At 45.4% G+C, this 26,020-nt stretch overlaps 1 protein-coding gene across 1 annotated transcript in view; it reads right to left on the bottom strand.

The window, feature by feature from the left end:
• THBS4 (thrombospondin 4) overlaps window positions 1–26,020 on the bottom strand; it is a 62,529-nt gene that overhangs the window by 16,734 nt on the left and 19,775 nt on the right. The window contains exons 3-13 of the mRNA XM_007518680.3: window positions 23,661–23,908; window positions 20,382–20,490; window positions 19,265–19,347; window positions 18,174–18,225; window positions 17,756–17,967; window positions 16,133–16,270; window positions 12,682–12,750; window positions 9,143–9,295; window positions 2,799–2,903; window positions 1,651–1,758; window positions 89–248 (exon numbers count right to left, since the gene is read on the bottom strand). Coding sequence (XP_007518742.2) covers window positions 89–248; window positions 1,651–1,758; window positions 2,799–2,903; window positions 9,143–9,295; window positions 12,682–12,750; window positions 16,133–16,270; window positions 17,756–17,967; window positions 18,174–18,225; window positions 19,265–19,347; window positions 20,382–20,490; window positions 23,661–23,908 — 1,437 coding nt within the window. The remainder of the gene's footprint in view (window positions 1–88; window positions 249–1,650; window positions 1,759–2,798; window positions 2,904–9,142; window positions 9,296–12,681; window positions 12,751–16,132; window positions 16,271–17,755; window positions 17,968–18,173; window positions 18,226–19,264; window positions 19,348–20,381; window positions 20,491–23,660; window positions 23,909–26,020) is intronic.

The raw sequence follows: 26,020 nt of genomic DNA, 5'->3' as shown, positions 1-26,020 counted from the left end.
GCCCTACTGAGTCCGACATGCTAGTCCTACTCTTCAGAGAGCAGAAAGACAAAAGGACAAGTGCACCCCAAGTAAAAGCCAAGGTCACCATCTCCATCCATGTCATCATCACAGGCATCTCCTTTGCCATCCCCATCTGTGTCCCGCTGGTCATTGTTTAGGACGGCCCGACAGTTGTCACAGGCATCCCCGAAGATGTCTTTGTCACTATTCCTTTGGTCCACGTTGTGAGTCAGGACACAGTTGTCCTAAAAGACCAGAAGAACTAACATTGACTGAGGCTTGTACTGAGTCGCTGTGTTGGCTATCAGTCAACCTCCCCCTCCTATTACGAACTGAGGAGGCCCAAGTTTGTCAAGTTTATATTTGAAACATTTGAGTAACCTTTTTTATTTTTTGCCTTCAGGGTTACCACTGGGGCTTGGTGCATTGCAAATCCACTGGTCCTGCAGCCATTTTTTTCCAACTTATTGGACAGGACAGAGAGAAATGGAGAGAGGAAGGGGAGATAGAGAGGGAGAAAGAAAGATAGTCACCTGCGGACCTGCTTCACCGCTTATGAAGCGTCCCCTCTGCAGGTGGGGAGCTGATGGCTTGAATCCACATCCTTGCACTTTGCACTATATGCACTTAATTGGGTATGCCACCACATAACCCCTGCTGCTTTTTTTTTTTTTAATAGAGGGAGGGAGGCAGTGGTAGAGAGAAAGAAATATCAAAGCACTGATGTTTCCCTCCATGTGGTGGGGGCCAGGCTAGAGTCCGGGTCATGCACACAGCAAAGAAGCACACGATTGGCCTGGCTAGTGGCACACCTGGTTAAGCACACATATTACAATGCACAAGGACCTGGGTTTGAGCCCCTGGCCCCCACCTGCAGGGGGAGAGCTTTATGAGTGGTGAAGTAGTGTTGCGGGTGTCTCTCTAGCTCTCCTTTCGGCTATCTCCCCATTCCTTCTCAACTTCTGATGGTCTTTATCTAAAAGATAAATATAATAAAAATAAAAAAAAATTAGACAGAGCCAAGATGGTGGCTTAGAGACAACACCTGGTGTGAGCTCTGCAAGAAACCTGCTTTCAACCTGGATTCTCAGGAGAGGCCACCAGGTTCCAGATGCTACCATGATGCCAAACCAACTTCCCTGGGCAGACGACCTCACCAATGGGTCCTGGAGCCCCACCTCCCCAGAGCCCTGCCCCACTAGGGAAAGAGAGAGACAGACAGGAAGTATGGATCCACCTGTCAACGCCCATGTTCAGCAGGGAAGCAATTACAGAAGCCAGACCTTCCACCTTCTGCATCCCACAATGCCCCTGGTTCCATACTCCCAGAGGGATAAAGAATAGGAAAGCTTCCAATGGAAGGGATGGGATACAGAGTTCTGGTGGTGGGAACTGTGTGGAATTGTACCCCTCTTATCCTATGGTTCTGTCAGTGTTTCCTTTTCATAAATAAAAATTAAAAAAAAATTAAAGCAGAATGCCATTCAAGTGAGCTATTTTACTGGCCCACATCCAAGAATCTTAGAATAAAAAGCTGCAGATGGGAGCTCAGGCATGGGAGGGACCCCAGGTCTGACTCTAGAGAGCTGATCTCACAGGTCCTCCCTGGCCTGGGGCAGTTCTGCATCCTCCCTTCACGGCAGGTACCTGCTCGTTCAGGATCCCGTCTCCATCCGCGTCATCGTCGCAAGCGTCTCCAATGCCGTCTCTATCAGCGTCCTCTTGGCCAGAATTGGGGACATACTTGCAGTTGTCCTAAGGGGGAAAAACACAGCTCACAGAAATATCCCTATCTGTCCTTTATTTCCTTTCCAAATTTATAGAGACATCATTGACAATTAAACTGTAAGATATTTAAAGTGTAAATGGCGTGGGAGACGTTCCTCTATCAGGCTGCTCACCGATCACCCCACATATTAACATGGGTCCTCTTAAAGACTTTATTTTTGAGCAGAGGGTTGAACCCAGTGCTTTGCACATGCTCATCCTGCACTATTCCAGATAAGCCAGCTCCCTGACCCCTATTTCCCGGCCACCTGTGAGATGGTGTAATTGCTATTCTCTTAGCAACTTGACGTATGCATGCGGTGTGACCACCGAGAGCGACCATGCTGTAGACACTTAGACCTTAGGTGCTCTCTGGGAGCATGTAGCCTTTTATCAACCTCTCCCTATGTCTCGCTTTCCCCCTTTCCTCTACTCAGAGAGTGAAAAAAGACAATGAACTCGAGAATGACAGGCACTGCCTAGATTCGTTGACTGTGGTGTTGCTATATTTGAGATGCCACCACTTTAAAATCGGATTGAATTCAAACAGGCAGAACATTGTTCCCATGTAAGAAGCAAGTGTGTGTGTGTGTTTCCTGTGTGTGTGTTTCCTGTGTGTGTGTGTTTCGTGTGTGTGTGTATTTAGTGTGTGTTTTTGTGTGTGTTTGTGTTTCCTGTGTGTGTTTCTTGTGTGTGTGTGTTTAGTGTGTGTGTGTGTGATTCCTGTGTGTGTGTTTCCTGTGTGTGTGTTTAGTGTGTGTGTGTTTCGTGTGTGTGTGTTTCATGTGTGTGTGTTTCCTGTGTGTCTGTGTTTCCTGTGTGTGTGTGTTTATGTGTGTTTCCTGTGTATGTGTTTCCTGTGTGTGTTTAGTGTGTGTCTGTGTTTCGTGTGTGTGTTTAGTGTGTGTGTGTGTGTGTGTTTCCTGTGTGTGTGTGTGTTTATATGTTTCCTGTGTGTGTGTGTTTCCTGTGTGTTTCGTGGTTTGTTTGTTTTTTTTTGTGTGTGTGTGTTTCCCGTGTGTCCTCACCTTCTTGCAGTTTGTGGAAGAGCACGGCAGTTCTTCATCGGGGTAGCTGTCAATATCCACGTCCTTCCCACAGACATAGCCGTCACCAGCCCAGCCTACTCCACACTGTGAAGGGAAAACCCACAAGAGGTCTGGGAAGCTGAGCCTGGCAGGAGGGTGGTAGGTGACAGAGGTTCCTGCAAGCTTGTTAGGTAGGCTATTAAAATGATTCGACTGGGAGTCAGACAGTGGTACACCGGGTTGAGTGTACACGTAACTAGTGTGCAAGGACCCAGGTTCAAGCCCCCAGTCCCCACCTGCAGGGAGGAACTTCACGAGTGTCTGTCTCTCTCCCTCTTTATCCCCTTCCCCTCTCCAAGTCTCACCGTCTCTATAGAATAAGTAAAGAAATGAATTTTTAAAATCAATTTCAAAAATGATAAAATTGCTTTCTCAATTGTTCTATTCTATTCAAAAGGTCAGATTCCATGAACATTCCTGCCCAGTCCTCAATCAAGGCATTTCGCTCTCACAGTTTCAGAGAGATTTTATACACACACAAGCAGAAACAACCTTTTCCTTCTCCGCCCTTCAACACAACTACTAGCAGATGAGGTTTAAGTATATATTCTGATTTAATAATGGTCGACAAGATTGGAGGATACCAGGGGTACAATTCCACACAGCTCCCATCACCAGAGTTCCATGTCCCATCCCTTCCCATTGGAAGCTTTCCTATTCTTCATCCCTATGCTCCCAAAATTGGGCCAAAATTCTTTATGGGGTGTAGAAGGTGGAAGGTCTGGCTTCTGTAATTGCTTCTCCACTGGACATTGGCAGTTTGATTGTAATCTTTTTAAACATTATTAAATCGCTAATAAAAATTAAAAATATATTCTGTTTAAGTACATATGTGCAGTTTCTATGTACAGACTCTATGTTGTTGCTATGTATACACTTCTCTGTACTTTGACTTAAAAGCCACTGTCTTAAAGTTCTTTCCATATTAGTCCATGTAGTCTAAGCCATTTGTTTTTTTTTAACTTTTTAAAAAATATTTATTCATTCCCTTTTGCTGACCTTGTTTTATTGTTATAGTTATTATTGTTGTTGCTATTGATGTCATCGTTGTTGGATAGGACAGAGAGAAATGGAGAGAGGAGAGGAAGATAGAGAGGGGGAGAGAAAGACAGACACCTGCAGACCTGCTTCACCATCTGTGAAGCGACCCCCCAGCAGGTGGGGAGCCGGGGGCTCGAACTGGGATCCTTATGCAGGCCCAAGCACTTTGCACCACGTGCACTTAACCCGCTGCGCTACCGCCCAACTCCCACCGTTTCACCCCAGTATCCTGCCAGGCCTTCACTGTCAGCAGAATCTGTACCGAAATAACAGTTACTCTATAGCAGACTTTAAGACTTTATTTATTTATTAATGAGAAAGATAAGAGGAGAGAGAGAAAGAACCAGACATCACTCTGGTACATGTGCACTGGGGACTGAACTCAGGACCTCATGCTTGAGAGTCTGATGCTTTATCCACTGTGCCACCTCCCCAATCACCTCTACACCAGACTTTTTTTTTTTTTTTCTGACCAGCTTACTGCTCAACTCTGGCTCATGGCGGTACCAGGAATTGAACTGGGACCTCAGTGCCTCAGGCATGAAAGTCTGTTGCACAACCACTGTGTATCTCCCTGGGCCTACATAAAACTCTTGGCAACCATTTTCTCCAAACTTTACAATGCTATATCACACAAGTATCCTCATCCCGTTTTACAGAAGTGTCAACAAGTTTCAGTGTGAGTATATCTTTTACTGAAGATCTCAGAGCTGAGACTGGAATTCAATCTTGTCTTTTTCTTTTCTTTTTTAATATTTTATTTTAATGAGAGACATACAGAGAGAGAAACCAGAACATTGCTCAGCTCTGGCTTGTTGTGCTGGGGACTGAACCTGGGACCTCAGGCCTGAAAGTCTTTTGTGTAACCATTAGGATGCAAGCTTGTCTTCTGTTATATTTGGGTTAACATGCACTTCTGAAGTCTTCCCACAACTGTCCATGTCCTACTTGACCTAACAGCTGACTAATTAACCCAAGAGAAAGGAAATCTTATCAGTTGTTTTTCAGGTGTGAGCTGGGGCCTTAGGGCTTAGCCCCAGAGCTGGAGGGGGGCTCCTGAGTGGAACAGGTAGAACAGCCAAGGGAACAGAGGGGTTGGAGGAGGGGACCTGGAAAATGACGAGGAGCCAGAAAGGCAGGGAGAAAGACCAGAGGCAGGAAAAAGAAAGAAAGAAAGAAAGAAAGAAAGAAAGAAAGAAAGAAAGAAAGAAAGAAAGAAAAGAAAAGAGTCTTTGGAACAGAACAAGAGTCAAGGAAAAGAAATGCTTGATGAGGAAATGCAAAATGACCCAGCCTCACTCATCCAAATGAGGTGATTTCAGACACGTGACTTTGCAGGCTGCTTACTCTCCAGCATCTGATTCTCCTTCTGCAAGTCAGAGTCAGAAGGCGAGATTCCAAAGATACCCCCTGCCACAACTCACCCTGTTGCTTCAGCCAGGCCTTCAGAAGGCCTGGGATGTTCAGGCATAGAGTGCAGTTCTTGCCTGATTCATTTTAATGAAGAAGAAGAACAAAAAAATTTCTCTAGGAACACATACATTTTTAATGAGCCATTTCTCCTCTGGCAGATTAAATTATTTTAGAAGTCACACCAAATGTATTAATCCTCTGCCATCTGTCATTGTGCCGTTCCACAAATTCAAAAACATATTAAGAGCCCAATCACCCACAGTAGCCTAGGGAAGTCTCAATTCATTTGAGGAAAATGAGGATTTAAATAGGATTATCTGCTTGATTCTCACTGGCAGTAAACATGCCTAGCTAACAGGAGCTGGGGAAATTGGCTGTCTTCTGGCCCGCCCTATCATCCCATCATGACCCCATTACAGGGTGCCTGGGGTGCTGGAGAGAGGCCATGTGGTCATACCATCACTGTCAGTATCATTTTGCCTCCAGGGTTCTCACTGGGGCTCAGTGCTAGCACTAGATGAACTTACCCCTCCTGGAGGCCAGGTTATTGGATAGGACAGAGAGAAATTGAAAGAGGAGGAGATAGAGAGAGAGGAGGTAAGGGGGAAAGAGAGGGAGAGAGAGAGAGAGAGAGAGAAAGAGAGAGACCTGCAGAACTGCTTCACTACTTGTGAAGCAACACCCTCCTGCAGGTAGGGAGCCTGGGGCTTGAACCCAGATCCTTGCTTGGGTCCTTGCACTTTGTACTATGTGCACTTAACTAGGTGTGCCACTGCCCAACCCTTAATTTTATTATTATTATTTTCAGAAATAAGCAATTCATTTATTTGGCTACATAAATTTTTTTAAAAAATAAATTTATTTTTTATTCTTCTCATTTTCCCATTTGAAAAGGGGTTTTCTGGCTGTAGACAATTTTGTGAGCCTGAAGACAAAGATGTCTAAATATGAAAGCTGGTGAAATAGCACCTCTCTCTCTCTCTCTCTCTCTCTCTCTTTCTCTCCTCTACTGTGTCTCAACAAAAAAAAAAGTCTAAGTGTGAAGTTTAAAAAAAGAGAGTCTCAGGCCAGGCAGCAGCGCAGCAAGTTAAGTGCACATGGCGTGAAGTGCAAGAACCGGCACAAGGATCCCGGTTCAAGTCCCAGGCTCCCCACCTGCAGGGGGCGGGAGTCGCTTCACAAGCGATGAAGCAGGTCTTCTGGTGTCTGTCTCTCTCCCCATCTCTGTCTTCCCCTGCTCTCTTGACTTATCTCTGTCCTATCCAACAACATCAATAGCAACAGTAACAACAAGGGCAACACAATGGGAAAAAATGGCCTCCAGGAGCACCGAGCCCCAGCAATAACCCTGGGGGAGAGAGAATGATAGAGAGAGAGAGAGAGAGAGAGAGAGAGAGAGAGAGACTCTCAGAATCTATCCTGCTAAGGGTAAGAGATGGGCCCACTCAATAATGGCCTGTTTAGTCAGCATCACACCACCTGATCATCTGGGGTCCTAGTTAGGGAATCCTTGGATTCCCATACCCATATGATGGGCTTTGACCTCTAAAGGGTCCCTCTTCCCACTACCCCTGGTCACTTCCACAAGGAACAGCATCTTGTGGGCCCTCCCAGGACCCTGGCTCTACCAGAAAGCAATGACAGTAGGAATAGCCCCGGTCTCCAAAGGGAGGCTGGGGGTTTCCTGCCCTGCTACTCGGAAAAGACTGGTCCTGAAATGAGTGCAGCCTGCAATGTTCCTCAGATGTGACCATGAGCTACAAGCTCAGACCAGTAGGGGCCCGGAGGTCACACAGGCTCTGGTGCTAAATATAAATATGCATTTACATGTGGGCCCTGGAACAGATGGATGGAGGGAAATAGCTAATTTCAGCCACAGAATTTTTTTATATATAAGAATGGGAGCTACTCCCTGCCCTAATCCAACTTTATAGCCCTTTTCTCCACTCTGACACTATTCTCTCAGACAACATTCTCATCCATCCTCAGGCTAGTTACCAAACTCAATCAAAACTACTCTAGTTGTGTGTCCCCAGGAACATGCCTAAAATGGTTCTCCTAGCTTTCTTTCTTCTACCCTAAAATCCCTAATCTTATCTGCTCTGATCCTACTTCTTGGTTCCCGTTCATTAACCATCTTGTCTCAACGTAGGTCATGTCACCTTCCAGACACCAAGTTACAGATGCTACCATGACTCCACTCCAACTTCTCTGGGCAGATGAGCTCACCAATATGTCCTGGACCCTCACATCTCCAGTGCTCTGGTCCACTAGGGAAAGACAGAAACAGGCTGGGGGTGTGGATGGACCTGTCAACGCCCGGAGAAGCAGCTACAGAAGCCAGAACTTGTACCTTCTGCTCCCCATAAACAACTTTGATCCAGACTCCCAGCGGGGGGAGAAGTGACAGGATGAAGATAAGAGGACTCTGCACTCCAGCTCCATCAGCACCCAGAGAGAGAGAAGGGAAAGGAGAGGGACATATGGAGGTAGCCACGATGTTATGAGTGGCTTGGAGGGGAAGAGATTCAATCAGAAAAAGAAGGGGCAACTATGTATAAATGTGGACAGATAATTGTAGAGAAGATAGTTGGCCCATGTCTACAACTTTAAGGGAACTGTGGTGGATGGCAGTGAGGAGAGTAAAGATTCAGAACTCTGGTGGTGGGAATGGTGTGGATTCAAACCCCTGTCAACATGTAATTCTGTAAATTAAAAATAAAATAAAAAAAGAATCTATCCTATCACTCAGACAGAGGTGGTTATGAATCTGTGAATCTGACTTTGAAGGGCCTGGCTTGCTGAGGAGAGAGATTTCCTCAGCATCTTGAACTCCTGAGGCCTTTGGAGTCTGGGGTTTGGGACTGGATGGCATAACTGTGCCTTCTTAAATAAGGAAAACTGCATACCCACCAAAAGAAAGTATGCATTCAGGAAAGACAGGACTGTCCCCTTCCCAGTCACCTCCTCCCCAGAGCAGGGAACCACAGGGGGAGTCTTCATGCCTTGAGTTAGTGTTGACTCGGGGTGGGATTGGACACAAAATGGCCCCCTCTGCCTTATCATGCTACCTGAAGAAAGTGCGGCTATCTCTGAGGGAACGCAAGAGCTCGGCACCGTGACCCACCTCCAGAGGTCCCCGAGCGTGAAGAAAGATTTTGAAACTGGAATGAAAAGGAGAGAATGGACCAAACGGAGTGTCAGGCAGTAGAGGACTTTGTTAAGCTCACACACTACAATGTGCAAGGACCTGGGTTCAATCCCCTGGTCCCCACCTGCAGGGGGAAAGCTTCACAAGTGGTGAAGCAGGGCTGCAGGTGTCTCTCTGTCTCTCTCCCTCTCAATTTCTCCTTCTCTATCCAATAATAAATGAAATTAAAAAGAGAGCAGGAGAGAGAATGGGCCAAATGGAATGGTCCAACAAGGCTGATAGAATAAATAAGATCCTTTGGGCTTGACAGTTAGGGGAGCATTATGTGTAAGGGTAGCAGCACTTTAAAGTGACAGTCACAGGCTGATCAGAGGACAGGGAAGCAGGCGGAAGGGGAGGGAGGGGCCCTTCAGCTCCCAGATGCTCACTTCCACACATGGCGCAGGGGAGCTAGGCAGCCACCCCTGAGCTGCCCCAGGGGAGTACCAATCACAGCCAAGAGGAAATGCCTGCTCTCTGATGGACTTCACAGGGCTCTCCAAACCCAGTCTGCCTCACTCGCAACACAGTAGGTGTGTTTCACCGTTTTCATCGTCAAGTACGCTTTCACTCTGAAAAGCAAGTAGGAGTCAGGTGGCGTTTACCATGACCGCGGACAACGGATGAAGTGACCACTCACCACACAGTTGACTTCCCCGTTCCTCTCCTCGATGCACTGTGCGTTGATGCTGCAAGGGTTCAGCTCTGGGCTTCTGCAGCTCTTCTCACTCTGACACCCCCTCGTCTGATCACCCGTGTACCCTGGTTTACAAGGCCCACAGCGGTAAGATCCCTGCAAGGAGGAAAAGGCAGATGCTGAGGCAGGGACGCCAAGCTGTGAGCCGAGGCCCTGCGGTTGTGCTTCCTGGTATATCTACTCAGGGATCTCAGGCCAGTGGACACCCATCCTGCCGTCTGCTGCCGGGTTGTCTTCTAAGATCCTACGATTGATGGGGACAGACCACCATACTGGAAGCCCACAGACTTAGAGGACTGAAACTAAAGGCAGAAGAAGGCTTGGCAGTGTAAAACCACTGCTGATCCCCAGGGTCCCCACTAAGGAGGAAAGGCAGAATTTCTAACAAAGTCTTCAGATGTCGTGAGAAAGAGTTTCCTGAAAAGAAAGGAAGGTGGCTTGATTAAAAATTAAAAATCAACTTAGAGAGGGGGCCAGGCGGTGGCCTACCTGGTTAAGTGTACATAGTACTAAGCACAAGGACCTGTGCAAGGATCCGGGTTCCAGCCCCCCCCCCACACACACCTGCAGGGGGGATGATTTATGAGTGGAGAAACAGGTCTGCAGGTATCTCTCTCTTTCTCTCCCTCTCTATCTCCCCATCTCTCTCGATTTCTTTCTGTCCTACGTAATACAATGAAAAAAAATGGCCACCAGGAACAGTGGATTTGTAGTGCTGGCACTAAGCCCCAGAGATAACCCTGGAGGCAAAAGAGAAGAAAATGCTAGTTTTTTTTTTGCTTTTTTCCACCCTTGCAATCCTGGGGTCTGATATAGACATTATTTCACTGTTCCCTGGATTTCCTTTTTCATTCTTTTGAATTTCAGAGAGGTACCAAGGGAGAGGGAGAGGAAGAGGGAGAGAGATCACAGGGCCAGGGCGTCCCTCCTGATGCTTTGGTGTTCCTGTTTGGTGCTGGGGTTTGAATCTAGAGAGGGGATGTATGCTACCAGGGGAGCTATTTTCTGGCCTCTTGACGTTAGAAAACATAATTTAATGACACAAGTATAGTTCCAGAGTCGCACAAAGAAATTCCGGTAGCCCCACTGGGAATTCTAGTCAGGGGACTATGGAAGAGACATCACCAATGAGCTGCCAGTGCTACTACAATGGCCTCCAGGGTCAGGCACGAGTAAGAAACACACGTGCGCACACACGCACACACACACACACACACACACACACGAGTAAGAAACACACGTGCACACACGCACACACACATGCACACACACATGAGTAAGAAACACAAACGTACACATGCACACGCACACATGCACACACACGCATGCACACACACATGAGTAAGAAACACACATGCACACATGCACACACACATGCACACACATGAGTAAGAAACACACGTGCGCACACACACACGCACACATGCACACACATGAGTAAGAAACACACGCGCGCACATGCACACACACATGCACACACATGAGTAAGAAACACACACACACACATGCACACACACATGCACACACATGAGTAAGAAACACATGCACACACACATGCACACACATGAGTAAGAAACACACACGCGCACACACGTGCACATGCACACACACATGCACACACACATGAGTAAGACGCACACACACGCACATACGCACACACACACGAGTAAGAAATACACACACACACACACACACACACACACACGCACATGCACACACACACTATTGAGATAAAATCTATAGGGGCCAGGAGGTTCAAGCCCCTGGTCCCCACCTGCAGGGGGAATTTCACAAGTTGTAAGGCAGGGCTATGGGTATCTCTTTTCTTTCTCTGCCATCTTTCTGTCTCTAGCCACTAATAAATAAAGAGGTAAAATTTACATGTCCTGAAAGCGCCCGTTAAATATAGTTCAGGGGTTCTGGTCACTGACACTCCCCACACTGTCAGATCCAAAGGATGCTTTGCGGCAGTGGTCCGTCCTCTAGCAGCCTTGTTGGGCTGCTCTGTCTGGTCCGTTCTCTCCTTGTCTGTTTCTCTCCTTTTCCTGTTTACGCCTTCATTTTTGAGATGCTCTTGAGTCTTACTTGCTAGATAGCTCCAACCTATTTTTCTTTTTCACTGGATAACCTCAGACCTTGATGCCATTGTCTCTCACACTGATTTTTGTAAATTAGCTTTGTCTTGGTAAAATGTTCTGACTAAATCCCTGGACATTCTTAGAGAGTGGGGCATTATAGATAAGAGTACAGGCCAACAAAAGTAAAAACAAAAAACAGAAGCAAACGTGCCTCCTCTAAAACTTCGTGGGAACTATGGTGGTGGTGCTTGGGAGGGTGAAAGCACAGAAATTTGGTGGTGGGGATGATGTGGAGGGTGAAAGCACAGAAATTTGGTGGTGGGGATGATGTGGAGGGTGAAAGCACAGAAATTTGGTGGTGGGGATGATGTGGAGGGTGAAAGCACAGAAATTTGGTGGTGGGGATGATGTGGAGGGTGAAAGCACAGAAATTTGGTGGTGGAGATGATGTGCAGGTACACCCTGTATCTTCTAAAAAATTACTCACGGCAGAAGTTCACTGATAGCCAAACTGATGAACACATACTTGGTAGAAGCATTTATATTGTTTTACTACCATAAAGTACTTAGAGAAATAATTCATCCAGAAAATGCCCTGAGTTTACACGATCTGTTGATAAGAAAGTCTGTATGTAAGTGGAGCCTCCAAGTTTAAACTCATGCTGATTAAAGATCAAATATAGGGAAGGGGCTGGGCGATGACACACCGGTTAAGTACACATATCACCAAGCACCAGGATCTGGGTTTGAGCCCTGGCTGCCCACCTGCAGAGAAGAAGCTTCCGGAGCAGTGAAGCAGGTCTGCAGGTGTTTATCTCTCTCCCTTTCTATTTACCCTTCCCTCTCAATGTCTCTGTGTCCTGTCAAGGGAAAATCAAATAGAAAGAAAAAAAGAAAAATGGCTGCTAGGTGCCATGGATTCTCAGTGTGGGCACCGAGCCCCAGCGATAACTCTGGTGGCAAAGGATAAAAAAATGTCAGAGGTTAAGCACAGGTGGCGCAAAGCACAAGGACCGGTGTAAGGATCCCAGTTCCATCCCCCAGTTCCCCACCTGCAGGGGAGTCGCTTCGCAGGCGGTGAAGCAGGTCTGCAGGTGTCTGTCTTTCTCTCCCCCTCTCTGTCTTCCCTTCCTCTCTCCATTTCTCTCTGCCCTATCCAACAATGATGACATCAATAACAACAATAAAACAAGCAACAAAAGGGAATACATAAATATTTTAAATAAATAATTTTTAAAGAAGGTCAGATATACATTAAACATTTTCAGCACAAACTTTTGTCTTCATTCTGTCAGTCAAATACATTATATCCATATGTTCTACATGTGTTTTGGAATTCTGGTCTATAAACACGCTTGCTTTCATAACAGACCCGCTCAGCTAACAGCTGTGAGATGTACTTACCAACGTGTTAATACAGATAGAATTAAGAACACATGCTCCATTTCGACACTCATCAATATCAGTGCAGACCTAGTGAAGAAAAGGATAAGAGAGGCTGTTTAATAAGAAATGCAGGCTTCCCTTTCTTTGTACAATATAAATGATACAGAACTGCAGGGAAGTAGCAGTGAGAGCATCATTTTAAGTCATCTTCCTACATTTGGACCAGTCTACATTGAACCTGATTTCAAGTGCTAGTTGCCTAGCTGGTATTTATAATTCAGAAAAGATATCTCGGTCTATTCCACACCTTTATAATCAGGAAGGACCTGCTTTATCTTTGTTGGGACTCAAGGTTCTCTTTCTGTCTGTTGATTTCTACCTTTCCCCAATTCTGGAAAATTCTCAGTGTCCTCTGACTCTTTATTTTGTTCTTTGGAACCACAATTAAACACTTTTCCCACGACTCTTGAAAAACAGCCCATCTTTCCCCCCTAACAATTTCTCCTGCCTTTCCTGCTCTGTTGTAATCTCTTCTTTGGACATGTAGCCTCTCACTCACACTTTCCATTATCCTTATTCTTATGTATTGTGTTCTGAAATGATTTCATCTAATCTATGTTTCCCTATGTTTATCGAGTTTTAATGCCAACGGTATTTTAAGTGAATGTTTTACTTGGCTATTCTTATAATGCCTTTGTTCCACAATTTTTATTTCATTTTTTAAGATTTTATTAGTGATTAAATATTGATTTACAGAATTACAGGGATACAACTCCACATCATCCCCACCACCAGAGTTCTGTATCCCCATCCCTTCCAGTGTAAGCTCCAGCAGTTTTCTTACGGTTGCAGATAATGGGTTAACTATTGTTTCTACAGCTATTTGGTCCATATCTGTCTATATCTGCCCATTTTATTCCATGGTCCCATCTTCTCTTCCTTTCCAAGTCACACATGCACCAATCACTCCATCCAAATGTCCCTCCCGTTTCCCTCTTCTCTCTCTGGGTCCTGATGGAGTTGAAGTCCAGAGCCCTCTGTTCATCTTCCCCCTATCATTTCTCCCCTTCAGAGTCTGGACCAAAATTCTTTATGGGGAGCAGGAGGTGGGACGTCTGGCTTCTGTCATTGCTTCTCCGCTGGACATGTGTGTTAGCAGGTGGATCCACATCCTGACCTGTTTCTATCTTTCCCTAGTGGGGCAGGGCTCTGGGGAGGTGAGGTTCCAGGACATATTGGTGAGGTCTTCTGCCCAGTTTCCACATTCTTTAATTAAAGCATCTCTCTTTCACTTTATCCTTCTGACCTTATTTTATCACATTTCCTCATCGATATTGCCATTTTTGCTTGTGAGCATATGATTAATGACCTGTTTCTGCCTCTGGGAATTTACTGGCTAAGTTCTGGAGTTTCTTCACAAAGAAATAGAACTTTGACATTAGCCAGGGCCCTGGGAATTCACTGTTCCGGGACCAATTTTTTAAGTTAATTATTTCTGTTGTATTTAGCATCATAAGTAACATAGATTTGGTGCTTACCACTATGTGAGGTACAGGCTTCGAGTTTTGAGTTCCCAGGAAGTTTTCTCACTTTTGTTAACCATGTCTCAAAAATGACACTTAGCTTCTCTGCTGATTCTTGGTAAAGTTTTCTTATCGCCATATTGGGGTAGGGCAGTTCTTTGTGGCTTTTAAGGTATATTCAGGATGCTAGGTCTCTCTAAAGGTCTGAGACTATGCTGGGGAGACAGCATAACGATCCTGCAAAAGACTTTCATGCCTGAGGCTCTGAGTCCCAGGTTCAACCCCCAGCACCACCATAAGCCAGAGCTGAGCAGTGATCTGGTTTAAAAAAAAAAAAAAAAAAAAAAACCAAACCTACAGTACTCGTGTAAGTGCTTAAATATTAACTTTCAACTCCTCGGCACTAACCCCAGATCTTAGCTCTCACAAGCTGCTGTGGTCTCAGCTTCTGCTAACAGCTCTGGCTTCACATTCCCTCTGTTCCCACAGTCTGCATATTCCTTTGGTTTCTTTTCACGCTGGTAAAGCATTAAAGCATGCCATTAAACATTGGCGGCGGTGGGCTCCATTCCACTTTAGTTCAGTCTATTACGTCTGGGAATTCACTGGAGGTGACGCTCACTAGCTTACACAGGCACCTTTGGTTTCATTTTGCTTTGTTTTCCCGGTTTAGTCATGGAGATTTTGTTTTTTTTAAGAGGACAGGAAGGAAAACGTTCGGTCATTACTCTAATGTCTTTTCAGTATTGCTATGTGTCTAACTAGCGTCCTTTCTCTAGTCTGAAAATGATGCCCTCTAGAATTCTTTTGATAGGCAGCTTGGAAGTAATGAACTTGTGCCCTTGTTTCTTCAAAGCTAATAATTCCCCCAAGGTAGTAAAATGTATTTATAGAACCACCGTTTTTAAAGGCTGAAAACATCCAAAAGGATTTCACAGTCAGTCAGTTAAATAACGACCAGGGTAGAGGAGAACGTTTGGAAATCAACGGAGACTGTCCCAAAGTGTTCAAGTGCTTTCTGACAATTTACAGCTTTTATAAGAAGAAGGGTGGGTTTCCTCAGGATTCTATCTGCTCTGGAAATCCTCTCATCTTGAACAGTTTCTGATTGGCAACAATGACTCTATGTAAGTGACTCCCCTTCCTCCCCTAAGCTTTCATTTGTTTCTCTGTTCACAAGCTATTCTGCAGGACAAAATGTTCAATGGCTGTCGTATGCGTTACATTGGTTTGTTCTAGCCCTCCCCCGCCAAGAGAATTGGATCAGTCCTGTTAATTTCGCGGGCCTGCTTGGCCCCGCCCCAAGGAACCCGGAGAGAGGGTTCCTGAGTCCGAGAGTTCCTGAGTTCCTGAGTTGGAGAGTGCCAGAGTTTTAGAGGGTTCCTGAGTAAGAGAGTTGCAGAGTTCTAGAGTGAGAGAGTTCGAGGGTTCCTGAGTTCGACAGTAAAAGAGAGAGTGCTTGCGCCGCCGCAAAGAGACGGCAGAGTTCTGTTTGGTGATTAGTTTGTCTTAGTTTATGAATCGTTGTTCCTGAATAAAGAAATACAGCTTCCCTGCCCAGCCGTTGTCTCCGCGTCTCTGTTACCCGCCCGTGAAGCTAACCCGCCCGGCAAGAGCCTCCGAAATATTAACAACAAATGGCTAGCAACAAAAGAAGCCTGAAATCATACCACATATTCAAAATCCCTCCATCTATTGTCTTTCTACTGATCTGCTATTATCCCAATTGAGCAGCGTCAATTCCCCCTGGATGTAAGAAGGTGTGTACTTAGAAACGAGCTGGTAAACTTTCGGGCCTACCCCTTGGGTCCTGCGGCACTCCTTCCTTCCCTATGGCTCTAGCTTGCTAAGACAGATGAGTATGGAAGAAATGGAAACCAGCTGAACTCTCACGGCCAGAGAGATTAAAAAAAAAAATTAATAGAAAGACCTTAACTTCAACCCACCTGCTTATTCGACTTAGCAAAATTGATCCCAACACCCTGCACCATGGGCCCTGTGAAGCCCACTGGACAGGCATCGCATCTGAAGCCAGGGGCCAAGTTGATGCAGCGTACACCTGGGTAGCAGGGATGGTATCTACACTGGAGAGAAAAACACATCAAAGATGTTAGTCAAGAGGAGAGACTACTTTCAACCCTCAATTACTCTATTTGCATAGTCTTGATTATTCTCATTTAAGTTTCCTATTATCCGGTGATCAAAATGATAAAAGGAAATCAGTTTGAGGTTTCCAATTATGTGGTTAGCCACTGGCTCTCTGACCCCCACATTGTGAAGTTGCTTCTTAGTGGGCTTTGCTGTATCTTAGAATAATGACCCAGTCAAGTGCAAAGGGTCCTTAATGCTTACCAGTCTACCTCACAGTGCAGACTTCCTGATATTCTCGACATCTGAAAATTTCTTGTGAAAGGACAATAGTTTAGGACCACTTGTCAGCTGGCTGTTAAAGAAGTCCAAAGGTATTACTGAACCAACTACTCAAAATAGGAAAAGAAGAACAAGAAAAGAAGAGAAATCCTTAAGAAGTCAGTACAGGCAGCTGTTTCTTCAGAAAGATGTGATTCCTCATGGCCTGCTGTCATGTGCCCAGTCAAGTCCATGGCTGTTCCAAGACTCTTGGAGTCTAGTATACAGATTCTGATTTTTTTTTTCTTTTTGACCACTTAGACTAATGTAAAAAACATGACTAGGTCCTGTCCTTTCAAAAGATGGAAAATTCCACCTCACAAATAAAAACCAGATGTTATGCTCTGAAGTGTGTACAGATGTTTCTCCAATTGAGGGATTACCAGAGGCCATCTTAATTACACACTATCTGGAGAGGTAATAAGCTGAGTCCTCTCACATGCTGGAGGTGGGCTTCTAGCAGGGCAGAGGGAGGAAGAGAGAGAGAGAGAGAGGCAGGCCTTCCCTTCCATGGTCCTTGCCTTTTTCATTTCTCTTCCCACAATGCCTCTCGACATAGGAAGGGGAAGACATTCTGATGTCAGTTTTGCTACCTATTATGAACACTGTAGGAATGTTCATTCTCCATTGGCTTTGCCAGGTGTCCAAACAGCCTGGGTTTTCTGTATTTGTCTTGGGGTTGCCTTTCCTCAGGACTCTCATTACTCACTAATGAGAGGCCTTCACAACCAGACTTGCTGATTTGAGGTTCCTCTCTGCTGATTTTAGGAAGCCTGAAGAAATCAGTTGTATCCTCTGAAACTGCTTTCATCCAGAGCTTCCCTCTCCTACACTGGCAAAGGTATACAGAACTTAAAGATGTAAGAGAGACAGCCTAAGAGAAACGATCAGTGTAAAAAAAAAAAAAGTATAACGTCAAACTCAGCAGTGTAGCGATCTGGGTCAGTCGGAGCTGGCGGCACAAAGAGGAGCGATTACTAAGTCAGCCACAACAAAGTGGGGCAGGCCTCCTTCCTCCTGCTGTTCCTGGTCTCACGAGGAAGACATAGTTGCAAGTACTCTGGAGGATGACTCAAGCCACCCCTTAGTCATCATCCTGATTTTTGTCGTCAGGAGCTACAGGGCATTTAAGACATTTAGGTCTCTGGTTCAGCTTCTACCTCATCAACGTCAGAACAGGTGATTCCGTTGCCTGTGAAGCCCTCGGGGCAAGATCCACACTGAAACCCGTCCCTGGTGTTAGTACAGCGGACGCCACGGAAACACGGGTTGGAGTCACACCGACGCACCGGGGGCGATGGTGGCGTTGGGGGTGAGGGCGGTGCAGGAGGCACCAGTGTGTTTGTGGTTGGAGACTGAACACTGAGAGGACCTAGCAAAAAAAAAAAAAAAGTGTTAGTCCACGGGCTAAATCACCACCAGGAAAACATACCTGATGTGAAAAATTCAATCTGGCTTCCCAAGGAACTTTCCTTCCCTCTAACTGGGCCAAGCCTCCAGAACCAGAGTCAACACATCCTCATCCTCACCCCTTCACCAGCCTGCGTCTGCTCACCCAGTTATTAGAAAATCACTTACCACAAGCCTGACATTGAGCTATGGTGTTTCGCAAAAATGATGTTTCCTTGACCTTTAAAAACAGGAAAGAGGAAATAAAAAAAAGATGGAAAAGAAGGCCCTGATATATAATCCAGGAATTGAAAGAAGCCATGTGTAGTATGTATTACTTATTATTATTATTTTGCTTCCAAGGTTATTGCTGGGGCTCGGTGCCTGCACTAAGAATCCACTGCTCCTGGAGGCTATTTTTCCTATTTTTGTTGCCCTTGTTGTTGTTGTTGTAGTTGGATAGGACAGAGAGAAACAGAGAGAGGAGGGGAAGACAGAGAGAGAGGGGGAGAGAAAGACAGACACCTGCAGACCTGCTTCACCGCCTGGGAAGCGACTCCCCTGCAGGTGGGGAGCCGGGGGTTCGAACTGGGATCCTTACGCCGGTCCCTGCGCTTTGCGGCACCTGCGCTTAACCCGCTGCGCCACCCTGACCCCCTCTGTATATACTTATTAAAGTAGTGCTAAACAGCCCCTGGAGCCTCCACTTGACGTGGAGAGACTATCACACACATCTCTTTTCCTTTCCTTTCTCCCTCCCTTCCTCCCTTCCTTCCTTCTTCCCTTCCCTTTTTCTCCCTCCCTCCCTCCCTTTTTCTCTTTCTCTCTTCATCCCTCCCTCCCTTCCTTCTTCTTCTTCTTTCTTCCTTCCTTCCTTCCTCCCTCTTTTTTCTTTCTTTCTTTCCTTCTTCCTTCCTTCACCTCTCCTTCCCTCCCTTTCTCCTTCCCTTCCCCTCTCTCTCTCCCTCTCTCCCCTTCTTCCTCTCTTCCTTCCTTTTTGGCTCCAGGGTTATTGCTGGGGCTCGGTGCCGGCACTAGGAATCCACTGCTCCTGGCAGGCATTTTTCCTATTTTATTGGATGGGGGGGGGGCAGAGAGAAACTGAGAGCCCCTCCTCCATTCCTAGAGCCCTTTTAGCAGAGCCCTCGGGTAGGGGCTCCATGGAGCAGCACCTGAGGCCTGGCAGCAGGTCTGCGGGCCTGCAGCTTGGCCAGCTCCTAATGAGAGCTTCTCTGCCAAGCCAGAGGCCTTTCTGATGACAAGTCCCGTCCGGCGGTTACCTGCTGTCTCAGGAGATCCTTCACCTCACCCAGCAGCTGGTTCAGTTGTGTCATTTGCCCCAAGAACTGTCGATTAAAGTCTCCTGTAGAAACAGCAAAGGTAAGAAGTCGTCAGCCAGTGACTGCTGTTTTCAAATATCTTTAATCTTTTTATTTATTTATTTATTTATTTATTTATTTACTATTGGGTAGATAGAGACAGCGAGAAATTGAGAGGTGAAAGGGAGATATAGAAGGAAAGACATACACAGAGAGATATTTGCAGCCCTGCTCCACCACTCATGAAGGTTTCCCCTTGCAGATGGAGACCAGGGAACTTGAACCCAGGTCTTTGCACACTTTAGGGTGTGCGTGTAAGCAGGCGAGACACCGCGTGGCCACTCAGGGACTGCTGTTTTTATTAGTAGTATTATTTAAATTTATTTATAAAATGGAAATATTGACAAGACCATAGGGTAAGAGGGGTACAATTGCACACAATTCCCACCACCAGATCTCCGTATCCCATTCCCTCCCTTGAAAGCTTTCCTGTTCTTTATCCCTCTGGGAGTATTGACCCAGGATCTTTATGGGGTACAGAAGGTGGGAGTTCTGGCTTCTGTAACTGCTTCTCTGCTGGACATGGGCATTGGCAGGTGAATCCATACCCCCAGCCTGTCCCTCTCTCTTTCTGTAGAGGGGCAGGGCTCTGGGGAGGTGGGGTTCCAGGACATATTGGTGGGGTTCTCTGCCCAGGGAAGTCCAGCTAGCATCAGGGACTGCTATTTTTATAGTGACTGAGAAACATATTATATGCCAGAAAATCCACAGGACAAGATGATTAAAAACTGCATGGGACAGGAATTTAACTCACAGCATTTCATCTAATTCACCAAAATAATAATAATAATAATAATATTAAAATGAATGATAGTGTTGCTGAGTGCAAAAAAAAATCCCTTCACACCCCCTAGGAAATGCACAAAAGTGCAAAGAAAATTAAAAGCCGGGCACGGAGCCTGGTTTCTGCAGCTCTGTCCTGCAGTGCTGCTCTGCTGACACTCTGGGGGACAAGCAGCCTGCTGGAGGCCTGCGGGGTCTGCGCTGACAAGGGTGGAGATAGACAAAGAAACCAAACCTGTGCTCGTGGTGGCCAGGGGCTCGCTCTGCTGCAGGAAGCAGTCTTGGAGGCTGGCGACCTGGATCAGGGAGCCTCGCACCACCAGCTTCAGCTCTTCTAAGGAGTCCTGGAAGTGAACATGCTCAGACCAAAGGTTGTGGACACTGTCCAGAAGTCAAAGTGCCTGCACGCTTGTGGGGCTTTCACAGCACAGTAGCCTTATATGCTTGGATCCCGACACATGACATTCTTTTGTGAGGGTGCATTTACCTCAAAGCTCAGTAAGTCTTATCCTATCAGCTCCAGCAAACCTGGAAGTCACCAGTAGCCTAGGCAAATGAATGCTGGCCTACAACTCGGCCTGAGAGTTCATCAAAATGACTCTGAGAAGAGGGGGAAAAATGGGGCCGGGCGGTGGTGGGCCGAGCAGTGGTGTGTCCGGTTAAGCACACACTACAGTGCACAAGGATGCAGGTTCAAGGCCCTGGTCCCCACCTGCAGGGGGAAAGCTTCACGAGTGGTGAAACAGGGCTGCAGGTGTCTCTCTGTCTCTCTCCCTCACTATCTTCTTCTCCCTGCTCAATTTCTCTCTGTCTCTATCCAATAATAAATAAATAAAAGTTAAAAAAGAAGAAGAAGAGGAGGAGGAGGAGGAGGAAGAGGAGGAGGAGGAAGAAGAAGAAGAAGAGGAAGAGGAAGAGGAAGGAGAAGGAGAAGAAGAAGGAGAAGAAGAAGAGGAAGAAGAAACTGTTTCTCTTCACTGTAGATGAGTGATTTTGTGGCTGGTAGGCTCTTAAGAATGATCTAGAGCAGCCTGGGAAGTGACACAGTGGATGAAGCATTGGACTCCCAAGCATGAGGTCTTGAGTTCAATGCCTGTCACTGCAGGTGCCAGAGTGATGCTTTGCTTCTCTCTCTCTCTCTCTCTCCTCCTACTCCTTCTAAATAAACTGGTCTTAAAAAAAGAATTATCTGGAATTTATTCAGAGAGCTTACAGCATGAAATAAGATGCTGATCCCAATTTTCAAAGTATTGTTTAGGATGCCTTAGCTCCAGATTTTAGCAAAGATTGTTTTTCTCGGGCTATGACAGAGAATAATAACTAATAATATTCTATGCTTATGAGATATTGACATCACATTTTTACGTACTGACTATTGATCATTCATTGCTATTTACAAAGCCAATTTTCTCATCCTTTTGTTAACTTTTATAAGTATCCATTAGATCTGCAGCGTATGATAGAAAGAATTTCTGTATTACTTTTGAGTTGTCCAACAAGGTAGACATTTTGAGAAAACTTCAGTGAGAATTCTTTCTGACGACTCGGACATGCCTGACTCCTGGATTTTAGAAATGATTTCTTTTGGTGGTAAACACTAATTCTGCAAATAGTCAACAACACAATTTCTGACTATATTCTGACTCCTTTGGGAATCCAGGAGTAAAATTTAGCTATTTCTCTAGCCATTTTTATTTATTTTTAATTGCCTTTACTTATTTATTGGATAGAGACAGCCAGAAATTGAGAGGGAAGGGAGTGATAGAGAGGGAGAGAGACAGAGAGACACCTGCAGCCCTGTTTTACCACTCGCAAAGCTTTCCCCCTGCAGGTGGGGGCTGGGGGCTCGAATCCGGGTCCTTGTGCGCTGTAACGTGTGTGCTCAACCAGGTGCGCCACCACCTGCCCCCATTATTTTTTCTCTCCATATAAATCTACACGAAATATGTATAAAAACAAAGCAAACCAAGCAACTAGCCAGACAACCATCTTGGGTTTTAACTTTGTTGACATTTCTGCTTGAAAATGCTTCCTATTTCCCAAATATAAAATTCTACCAGCAGATTCATAGTTTTTAAATTATATTATCTAAAATGTTTCCACATTTTTACATATAATTGTATTGCTTATACCTTGCCACTCTATACAAAGATCTCAGAGCAGCTTGTAACTAAAGCAAATATAATGAAGCAATAATATAGACGTGGAAAATAAGCATTAAAACCCAGAAGATAATAATATTATTATTATTTTAAACTTTCAAAAATATTTATTTATTCCCTTTTTGTTGCCCTTGTTGTTTTGTTGTTGTAGTTATTATTGTTGTTGTTGTTGTTGGATAGGACAGACAGAAACGGAGAGAGGAGGGAAAGACAGAGATGGGGGAGAGAAAGATAGACACCTGCAGACCTGCTTCACCGCCTGTGAAGTGACTCCCCTGCAGGTGGGGAGCTGGGGGGTTGAACCGGGATCCTTACGCCCGTCCTTGCGCTTTGCGTCATCTGCTCTTAACCCGCTGTACTACCGCCCGACTCCTAGAAGATAATATTATTTCAGGTGATCATAGATGAACATAGTTACTGTCTGTGGCACTGACTTTCATGTGAGGTATAACTTAGAGCTTTTATTATTTTATACACTTCTTACTGGAAAGAACAAAAAAACCCCTAATTCTTCATGGGAAACAAGATTTTTCCTAGGGCAAAACTCTAAAATGTGATTTCTATAAAATGAAAAATTTTAAAGTGCACAGTATATTTTGAAGCAAAAATGGGAGATGGAATTTAGTTGGCCACAAAGTCCTTTTGGCTTGGCGTGTTCTGAAAGGAGCTGTGAAAAATTGCTATCGCTAATGCTTTATATCATTCTTTTTCATGTTCATTAAAATAATAAACAATCTTATAAATAATTAAAAGCATCTCACCCTAAGATATAATTCTTTGGCTTTTTATATTCCTTTTTTTAAAAATTATCTTTATGTATTGGATAAAGGCAGCCAGAAGTCAAGAGGGATAGGGATGAAAGAGAGAGACAGAGAGACACCTGCAGCCCTGCCTCACCACTTGTAAAGCTTTCCCCCCGCATGTGGGGACAGGAGGCTCGAACCCAGGTCCTTGCGCATTGTAATACATGAACTCAACCAGGCGCGCCACCACTCAGCCCCCGCCTATTCCATTTTTAACTTTACAGTTAATATTAAAAAAGTTTTCTAATAGTATCTGAAACAGACACGTTCCATTTTGGCTTCCCAGTGCAATTAGTAATTAAAAAAAAAAAAATGCTGCCTGAGAACCACCCCTACAAGGATCCGGTCTGCTGGCGGGGCCAGTGGTGCAATGGATAACACGTCTGACTACAGAACAGAAGGATCAGTCTGTCTTAGGGATGGAACCTTCATCAGTTTTGTTTTGTTTTGTTTTGGAGATGTTCCTAGCATGTAGTTATAACTGGACCCACTCTTGAGTCCCACCAGCATTATTTTCTGTTGCCAGCGTCCTGACAGACCATCGATTACCTGTGCTTTCCTCTGGAAAGTCCTCAGTTCGATGTTTCTGGGATTCCGGGAGAGGCCAGAAAAGGCTCTGGGGAGTTTGTGAATGGAGTCCACCTGTGTGCAGTCCAGGTAAAGCTCCACAGAGCCAGCCCCCTGCTGAAGGTTCGTCAGTCTCAGGAGGACCCTGTGTCGTCTGCCATCAGCCAGCTGAAGGTTATTGAAAACCACCAGATGAATCTTCCCATCGTTTTTTAAGTAACGGAGGATGGCTGGAACCAAAAAGACCCATGAATGATGAGACAGAGGGAGCAGAGATAACTCTGTGCTGTTTCAATATCTGATCACGACGTTGGGTCACTACAAAGAGCCCAATTTGGAAGTCACACAGGCTCCCGTGCTAAAGAGGAATAGACATGGGCCTGGGTCAGACTGGTGTGGTAAACAGTTCATTGTATTTATATCTTTCCTTCAAGTTTGGGAGCTACTCTCTGCCCTAATCCAGCTTTCTAAATCCACCCTAAGTTCTGACACCATCTTCCCAGGTGATATTTCTAGTCTTTTTCCATGTTCAATGCCCAGCACAAGCCAGAGATGACTATTTTTCTGATAAAAAAAACAATTTTTTTTTTACTACTTATGGCATAATCACAGAATGGAATACCATAGAAGAGCTGCATGTAGAGGGCCGGCAGTAGCGCAGCGGGTTAAACGCATGTGGTGCAAAGCTCAAGGACCGGTGTAAGGATCCTGGTTCAAGCCACCGGCTCCCCACCTGCAGGGGGTTCGCTTCACAAGCGGTGAAGCAGGTCTGCAGGTGTCTGTCTTTCTCTCCCCCCTCTGTCTTTCTCTCCATTTCTCTCTGTCCTATCCAATGACAACAATAAACAACAAGGGCAACAAAAAGGGAAAAAACAGCCTCCAGGAGCAGTGGATTTGTAGTACAGGCACTGAGCCCCAGCAATAGCCCTGAAGGCAAAAAATATATATCTGCATGTTATAAATATAAAAATTTCCTAGTACTGAGTGGGACAAAAGTTGAGAACTGGTAACATTTGATTATATATATATATATATATATATATGAATAAAATCATAAGAGGGGAATCTGGGTGGTGGTGCATCTGGTTGAGCACACCTATTGCTGTGAGCAAGGACCCAGGTTCAAGTCCCTGGTCTTCACCTGCAGGGGGAAAGCTTCATGAGAGGTGAATTAATGCTGTAGGTGTCTTTCTATCTTTCTCTCTCTCTCTCTCCCCTCTCCATTCTTCTCAATTTCTTTTTGTCTCTCTCCAATAAATAAATACAAATCCCAAATATATATATGGGAAGAAAATCAGAAGGAAGTGTGGTAGCGTTAGTGTGGTTATCACCAGACGCATGGACAATGTGTGTTATTTTCTTGGTCATCTTCACTGTCTGAGTTTTCATCAGAGATGCATATTAATTGTAAAATAGTAAAATGTAAAAAGAGCAACACATCATATATGTTCAGACTTCTGCTTGTCTGCATGCTTCTCAGCGTCTAACTCAGACCATCGTTCCTCAAGCATCTTTTTCTACAGAGTGAACTGTCCCCACAGAATAGCATCCAGCAATACCTGTTTATGCTGCAGTCTTGCCAGAGGGGGTGGCGGGAATCACTACTGTGAACCTTTAAGGCTGTATTTTAGGGCTTGGTCTCCATTAGGCTTTCCTTTATTCTTTCCTTTTCTCTTTTCTGTTTTCCTGCCACCAGGGTTAATGCTGGGACTTTGGTGCTAGCATGATGTATCTACTGCTCCCACTAGCCATTTTCACTTAAAATTTTTTATAGGACAGAACATATTGAGAGGGGAAGAGAGAGAGAGAGAGAGAGAGAGAGAAAGGAAGAAGAATGAGGAGGAGGAGGAGAGGGAAGAGGGAGAGGGAAGAGGGACAGAATCTGCAGCACTGCTTCATTGCTCACGAAATTTCCTTTCTGCAGGCAGAGACCAGGGACTTGAACCTGGGCCCTTGTGCACTGTAATGTGTGAACTCCATTACGAAGCCATAACCCCCAGGTTGTTTTTAGGTGAATTTTCCCAGCTCTCCTGAACTGATTGGATTTGACTTTCCATAATGGCCAGAAATAGCTGGTTTGCATCAGCTCTGTGATGAAGGGGAACACTAGAGGAGTCAGACAGAAGAGCCTCTCTGCTTTCTACGTGGTTACCACCATTTGGTCTCGCCAGATAGTCTCGCTTGTAGGTGGGTAAAACACAGAGTGAACCTTGCACTAGGCATGGTCTCCTGTGTCACAGCAAAGACTCAAGAGCGTGTTACCAGGGTGCTGGGGACCTGAAGCTTGGTGGTGGAAGAGGGCTTACGCTGGTGGGAGTAGTTGGATGACCCAACACGGGGAG

Source organism: Erinaceus europaeus, chromosome 11 (genome assembly GCF_950295315.1).
Source record: "Erinaceus europaeus chromosome 11, mEriEur2.1, whole genome shotgun sequence".
Lineage (NCBI taxonomy): Eukaryota > Metazoa > Chordata > Mammalia > Eulipotyphla > Erinaceidae > Erinaceus > Erinaceus europaeus.
This window is presented reverse-complemented; position numbering and strand designations above follow the sequence as displayed.